Source organism: Leuciscus leuciscus (genome assembly GCF_965113295.1).
Source record: "Leuciscus leuciscus genome assembly, chromosome: 13".
NCBI lineage: Eukaryota > Metazoa > Chordata > Actinopteri > Cypriniformes > Leuciscidae > Leuciscus > Leuciscus leuciscus.
Genome location: NC_138737.1, coordinates 29,799,693 through 29,807,591, shown reverse-complemented (window position 1 = coordinate 29,807,591; position 7,899 = coordinate 29,799,693). Strand labels below are relative to the sequence as shown.

At 39.1% G+C, this 7,899-nt stretch overlaps 1 protein-coding gene and 1 long non-coding RNA gene across 3 annotated transcripts in view; one reads left to right on the top strand and one right to left on the bottom strand.

The window, feature by feature from the left end:
* The first annotated feature begins 2,548 nt into the window (after positions 1–2,548).
* Positions 2,549–7,899, top strand: part of ybx1 (Y box binding protein 1) — a 12,824-nt gene continuing 7,473 nt past the window's right edge. The window contains exons 1-4 of one of the 2 annotated variants that reach the window (XM_082189476.1): positions 2,549–2,793; positions 5,145–5,208; positions 5,420–5,453; positions 5,543–5,632. In XM_082189476.1, coding sequence (XP_082045602.1) covers positions 2,685–2,793; positions 5,145–5,208; positions 5,420–5,453; positions 5,543–5,632 — 297 coding nt within the window. In that variant the 5' untranslated portion in view covers positions 2,549–2,684. The remainder of the gene's footprint in view (positions 2,794–5,144; positions 5,209–5,419; positions 5,454–5,542; positions 5,633–7,899) is intronic. The other variant, XM_082189475.1, reaches the window with a different exon arrangement.
* LOC309513570 overlaps positions 5,794–7,899 on the bottom strand; it is a 3,909-nt gene continuing 1,803 nt past the window's right edge. The window contains exon 2 of the long non-coding RNA XR_014211472.1: positions 5,794–6,509. This is a non-coding gene — a long non-coding RNA (uncharacterized lncRNA). The remainder of the gene's footprint in view (positions 6,510–7,899) is intronic.

Sequence of the window (7,899 nt, the reverse complement as noted above, 5' to 3'; positions counted from 1 at the left end):
ACTGAGACAAAAGGGCTCTTTCAGCTGAAGTGCAGGAAGAGTTTGGGCTCGGTGGGAGGCTTCTAGGGTCAATGTTAAAGCCTGTCTTTGTGTGGGACAACAGGGCCGGGCCATTAACAATAAAATCACACTTCAACCAGGTCTCCTCAACAGTGCCAAAAACATATTTACATGACAAAGGGGAAGGGGGTAGTTTGGGTCTGTCTCACAACTAGCCAGGATCTGTCTCATCTATGGTCGTTGAGTGCTCCCTTTATAATGCTGTGGGAGAAGTCAATGATGGGATTTATCTAAAAAAACACATCATCCTTACATTGAAACCATTCCCTATGCCTGTTCCGAATCTCTCATTGATGAGTAAAGCCTGCTTTATTTTTGTTCCTTGTTGGTTTGGTGTCTGTTAAATATTTTGTTCATGAGATGACTGCTGGAGAGATAATGTTTTGACAGTATAAAATTAAGACATTTAGATATAAATGGGATTTTAATGATATACAGCTTTGTATTTACATACATATACACCAATTCCCAAAATTATTTACATTAAATTACCAAAATAATTACATCCTTGTCTCTGAACAACCAGCTGGATGTCAACCAATCTGGCTTCAAGAAAGGGCATTCAACCGAGACTGCATTACTGCAGGTCACAGAAGCCCTACGGATCACAAAAATCTAATTCCAAATCTTCAGTTCTCATTCTCCTGGATCTGTCTTCTGCCTTCGACACTGTGAATCATCAGATTCTTATGTCCACCCTCTCATCACTGGGCATCACAGGTGGTACTCTCCACTGATTTGAGTCCTATCTCACAGGTAGATCCTTCAGGGTCACATGGAGAAGCGAGGTATCCAAAGCACATAAACTGACCACAGGGGTTCCTCAGGGTTCAGTTCTTGGACCCCTCCTCTTCTTTATTTACACCACATCACTGGGACACATCATACAGGCACATGGTTTCTCTTACCATTGCTATGCTGATGACACACAGCTCTTCCTTTCATTTTAACCAGATGATCCCACAGTAGCTGCACGTATCTCAAGCTGTCTGGCGGACATCTCGGCATTGATGAAGGAACATCACCTGCAGCTCAACCTGGCAAAGACTGAGTTTCTCGTCCTCCCTGCCAATCCGTCTCTACAGCACGACTTCACTATCTAGCTAGATTCATCATCAATCACCCCATCAAGGTTTGTCAGAAATCTTGGAGTAATATTTGATGACTAGCTGACCTTCACAGACCAAATTAGAAAGACAGCTCGATCATGCAGGTTTGCACTGCACAACATCAGGAAGATCAGGCCTTTCCTAACTGAGCATGCAACACATCTTCTTGTCCAGGCCCTGGTCATTTCTTGGCTTGATTACTGCAATGCTCTCCTGGCTGGACTTCCATCAGGTGCAACTAAACCTCTACAAATGATTCAGGATGCTGCAGCTCGTCTTGTCTTCAACGAGCCCAAAAGGGCCTACGTCACTCCTCTGTTCATCTCTTTGCACTGGCTACCACTCGCTGCTCGCATCAAATTCAAAGCATTGACGCTTGCTTACAGAACTACCACAGGCTCAGCTCCCTCCTACTTTCACTCGCTCCTACGAGTCTACATCCCTACCAGAAGCCTACAATCGATCAATGAGCGACGGCTCGTGGTACCATCACAGAGATCCACAAAATCACTCTCCAGAACATTCTCATTCATGGTTACATGATGGTGGAATGATCTCCCCACCCTCATCTGGAATGCAGAATCCCTGACAACATTCAAAAGAAAACTGAAAACTCATCTCTTCCGTGAGCACTTGACTTCATTAAAAATAAAAAATAAAAATCGTTCCTTTTCCTTTAATCCTCCCTTGTCTGGCATTTGCTACTGAGCAATACCTGAACTTTGTATTTTGAGCACTTCTTGCGTTGTTTTTGTCTCTTCACCATGACTTGCTTATTTTAGTCCTAATTTGTAAGTCGCTTTGGACAAAGGCGTCTGTTAAATGGCTAAATGTAAAAATGTAAATGTTTTATACCAAACAAATAATGGAAAGAAAAGAAATATGCAATATAGCAATAACAATAAAATAGTATTGCAATAGGGTGCCAAGTGATTAAAAATAGGACACAAATAAAATAGACAATTAAAATGATATATATATATATATATATATATATATAGCTTATTTTATATCAACTTTGTACTAGCGATGCTATATTTGTATGACTAGGGATGCTATATTTAAAAATAGCTGAAATGTACATTATAGTTCATGTTCTGGTCAGTATTTTCTTTATGTTTGGGTTTTACATATATGCCAGAATGTCTGGAAGGTTAAATGGGGTCTTGAATTCTGGGCGGTGGTAAAAAAAAATTCTAACCAATCATGGCCAGACTTAATGTTATTTCCATTTGATTGACAGTAATTGTATCCAATACGCATCAGTGAAATAATTGACGTTGACAAATCACAAGTTAACCGACCAATTGGATTGAGGAATGGGTGGAGAGATGTGACAGAATATCGTCCGGCATCTTTACTCAGTCCGTCCAGTTCGATCGGCAACGGGAGCGGAGAAAGGAAAGCGGAGAGCCCGAAGGCAGCAGCCCCCACCACCGCCGGCCCAGGTTACCATCTAGCACCGGGAAAAACACACTAGAGAGCCACCGCCGGCTTTAACAACAAGAAAACAACATGAGCAGCGAGGCCGAAACACAGCAGCAGCCGCCGCAGCCTGCCGCCGACGTGGAGAGCCCGTCCAGCCCGGCAGCCGCAGCTACCGCGGGGGATAAGAAGGTCATCGGTAAGCCTTAGCCCTTTACCCTACGGTTTTCGTTCCTTCAAAATAATATATTTTCTTTCATGCGTCGACGTTTCAAGGTTTTATATACTTTTACGTTAACGGATTTTTCAGTTAGGGAAAGCGTGTGGCCTCACCGCGACTGTGATGTCGTTATTCAGTCACAAACTTACTAGTAATGTTGTATACCCATGGCTACCTGTCTTAGAGTTTTTGTTATGGAGTTGCCAGTCTATTTCATACATATTAGGATTTAAATAGGTTAAACTTTAGACATTAAACGGTCTCAGTAAGTTTAAATGTTCGCTCGCGCGCCGCGTTCCAACACATCCGCGTGTGAATTGATAACCGCCATGACGCGTGCTCGAGCCCGCGGCCTACTAAATTGAACAAGAGTCACAACGCGGTTCTCGCTTTATAGAACTACTATCGTGATAGAGCCACTATCATTATTATTTACTAACGTTATACCAGAGACCCCCAATACGATAATTGTATTGTAAATATACGTATTTGTTTACTAATAAAGGCTGCCCATGAAACCCTTGAGCTTGGCCTTGAGCGTGACATGATGACCCATATCATTTTGAACTATTCGTATAAAACAGATATACGAGTCCAGTTTTCGCGGTCAGCCCGAACCGCGTCGGGTTTTAAACCTAATGGGTTAGTTTGAGGGTTGGATTCTTGGGTAAGCCAGTTAAGCGCTCGCTCACTTTCCCTTTGTTCGTGCGTGTTGTGCGTTTGACGCGTCGTGCATACGTGTCCTCATCTCTATTAACACCATCAACGCCGTCCCCAGAAGATCCCATCATCCCACAGACGATGTATTGTATAGATTACAAAACGGTAGCAATATGGATAATGATAATCTATATCAATCTCACCACACCAGATATAAAATGTCCGCCATGGTGTTTGGATGATGGACGCTGTTTTTGTCTGATCTGCCGATACAAACCCAGAAACGTTTAACTTGAAACGCTAATCGCTTGCCAAATCTATAACTAAACGTATAACGTTAGACGTGTCTTCTCGTAGTGCCTATCGTGTCCTGTATGGAGGGTCAGGGCTGTTTGGCTTCAATCCGGCCACATGGCTGAGGCTAATGTGCTAACTGCAGTTAGCATCTCAACATCATCACTTCCTACTTCAACACATTGGACAAATGAATGTGCTTATTAATATACTGCAGTGTAAACTGAATATATTGAACCAACACCGTTCACCCAAATATCTGGGGTTTTAAAGCCCATTTTAAAACAATTTTCTTTGTATTGTAACAGTTTCGTGAAAATTAGGTCAATTTTATGGATATTTTTTAAACCTGAGTTTCTTTGTAATTCCTATCATCATCAGTGGGGATTCTTATGGTAATGGCTTTTTGGATTGATTGTCAGGAAAATGTGAAGCAAAACCAACAGGTTCATAACAAAGAGATTTTTTTATTTTTTTATAATGCAAAATGTTAATTTATGGTCATTTGGATTGATTGTCAGGAAAATGTGAAACAAAACCAACAAGGTCATAAAGAGTTTTTTTTCTTTTCTTTATGCAAACATTTTAATTTGTAAGACTTCTAGAGCTAGTGGGAATCTCAAACCTTTTTTCCAGTCTCATCAACATTTTTGGCCTCAGCAATTGTTTTTTTTTTAAATGGAGTTTTCCATCTTTTAAATGCCACAGGCCCCCAGATATGAATATCCTTGTGCAAGTGACTCCCATCCACAAATTTAAAAGGCATCCATTTATTTTAATTTATAAAGACACAATTTATGCTGTGAAAAATCAATATTATAAATGTGTAAAACATATTTGGAACCTACTTTTCTATTATGTTTCTATTGTTGTTATTGTTTTTTCTACTTAATATAGTACTGTACGGTTAGATGTTTATTTTAATTAATTTTATTACATTTTTACACTTTCTCCATTGGGTTGCCCCGACCCCAGATTGAAAACCCCTGTTTTAAACCATTTGTAATGTCTTTATTTCTTTAAACTCTTGCCTGAAGCTTAATTTTCTTAATTCTGTAATTGGCATGTCAGTCATCATAACTTGAATAAGATGTTAATAATGTGAACTCTGAGGGTCAGAGCCTTTCATGGTGATGGAGGTTCTTCTGATAAGAGCAGCTGCTTTTGCATCACAATCTATTAAAAGCACGACAGTTGGAGGTTATAAATAGGACACAAAATGAACTCCACTCGCAAAGAGTTGCTTTTAAATGGCTTTGCTAGTTTAATGCATCTTTTTCTGTCAACAGTTGTAATTTGATTCTTGAAAATACTGTTTTTGACACGTGTTGAATCTATCTAAACAATCTGTGTGTGGTTTTCTTTTCTCTTTGTAGCAACAAAAGTCCTGGGGACAGTTAAATGGTTCAATGTAAGGAACGGCTACGGTTTCATCAACAGGTAAATAACATTCAGCCTCTAAAGACTCTCTCTAATATAATATGTGGGTCAGGGAACATCCACAATCCTATTACAGCCTTTATGTGCTTGTAAAGCTAGACCTGACTTGCACGCTATTATTTATTCAAATATTTAACTTGCTCTTCGACTCTGCATGCTTGTTTTCTCCATCTGTCCTCAATTATTAACATTTCACTCTGAACTTTCACAGGAATGACACAAAGGAAGATGTCTTTGTGCACCAGGTGATTATTTATTCTCTGATTGTCACAATATTGACATACTTGGTTTTGGGGGAAGATGTGTTTTCTGATTGCTTTTGCTTTGTATCCAGACCGCCATTAAGAAGAACAATCCAAGGAAATATCTTCGTAGCGTTGGGGATGGAGAAACTGTGGAGTTTGACGTCGTAGAAGGGGAGAAGGTGAGTTTTCTTTGTTGATTTGGAGCTTAACCGTAATACTCAACTTTAAAGTTCCTTGCATAACATTAGGGTTGGGAATTGAATCAATTCAGTTTAAAATACTAACAAATTAAATATTTTCATGAAACTCGTTAAAGGGATAGTTTTTGTTCACCCAAAAATTAAACTTCTGTCTTAATTACTCACCCTCATGTCGTTCCAAACCTGTAAGACTTTCGTTCATCTTTGGAACACAAATGAGGATCTTTTTGATGAAATCTGAGTGATTTCTGTCCCTCCATTGACAGTCCGCACAACTTCCACTTTGATGCTTCAAAAGGTTCATACAGAGATCGTAAAACTAATCCATATGAATTGAGCAGTTTAGTAAATTTTCTGAAGAGACACGATCACTTTATATGATGAACAGATTGAAGTTAGGCTTTTATTACATATAAACATTCATTAACTTACACATCAGTTGTGGTAAAGGGAAGTTGACACCGGGTATTAATAAGGATTATTTTCGTGTTACACAGCACATTTGAGGTTCTCGCGCGTCAAGCAGGTTCGGTTAAGATTCTGGTAATTTTCGCTGATCAATGTGGACAAAAGCCTAAATTAAATCTGTTCAGTGTATAAAGTGACGAGTCTCTAAAGGAAATTTGGACTAAACCACTCGATACATATGGATTGGTTTTGCGATCTCTATGAACTTTTTGTGGGAGTTGCATGGACTTGTCAGTGGAGCGACAGAAAGCTCTCAGATTTCTTCAACAACAACAAAATCTTTTTGTTTTGGGTTTCAAGACGAATGAAAGTCTTACAGGTTTGATACAACATGGGGATGAATAATTAATGGTTCTGGTGCAGAACATTTTTTACATATATATTAGGGCTGTCAAAGTTAACGCGTTAACGCAAAATCATATTAACGGCACTAATTTTTTTAACGCGCGATTAACGCAGCGCGTATTTTCTGTTTGACCCGTGGCCCAACCTCTAGTTGGAGAAATGGAGATATAGTGTTGCCAACTGAGCGACATTGCAGACCCCTTTAGCGATTTTTTTTTTTTTTTTTTTTTTTTTTTTTTTTTTTTTTCTTCTTCAACAAAGTGCCCAAACCTTATTTAGTTTCTGAGAATCTACCGGTACCGCCGGGCGCCGGTACTGCTCTCTCAGCACGCGCGCGCACCTCTAGCTCTCGCTCGCTCGTGCTCTCTCTCTCTGCGTCTCGCGTGGAGGAGCAGCGCTTTAATTCAGTTAAGCACAGATATTATGTTGCTTCACTAATTGTACAAGTATAGCCGAAATCAGAGCACAGATATTGTCTTTATCTTATGTGAATTTGATTTCACCAGACGACGGCTCGATTATCAGAATTGTTGTGCAGATTAACTTAACATCTTGGAAGGGAGAGCTGGTTATGTCTTAATGGGTCGCGTTTCAGTCACCATTTCAAATTCATTCCGTTGTTTGACAACAGAAACAGTAAAATATACCAATGAAAACAGTTTTATTGAGAATTTAGCTTAATCAAAATGGGCACAGAGAGAGACAAACTACAATGTAATAATAAATAATAAATGTACAGGGTGGGCCATTTATATGGATACACCGCAACAACATGGGAATGGCTGGTGACACCAAAGTCCCGTTTGTGGCACACCAGTACATGTGAGGGGGCAAACTCCTCAAGATGGGTGGTGACCATGACATATACTAATGTGCCACAAACAGGACCTCAATATCACCAACCACTCCCATGCCACCATATAAATGGCCCACCCTGTACATTTAGCATTTTAAGAAGAGCTGCCCTGTCATGCAAAATCTAAACATGTTTGTGTTAGTAAATTGCTTAGTGCAAAGAAAGAGAAGTAATGGTAACCTGGCATTTTTTTGTTCTTTCTACATGTGTCTAATAGACATGAACAAGTTCTTTGAAAAACATCTATGACCTTTGCTATATCAAAGTCTCTATTTGCGTCTCGTCCTTATTAGGGCTGGACGATTTTGGAAAATAATCTAATTGCGATTTTTTTTACCAATATTGCGATTGCGATTTAATATGCGATTATTTTTTAAGCTCTTTATCTTTTCTATTTTTCAACAAAAACAAGCAATAAATCATTGTAAAATAGGGAAGGGAATCTTTAGGCACCTCATGAGCCGATACATTTTTTTTCTTTAATTGATCTTATTAATAAAACTTAAAATATTTAATTACATAATTATAATTAGGCCTACTTATAATAATTACACATTAAAAAACTAAATTAATGCAA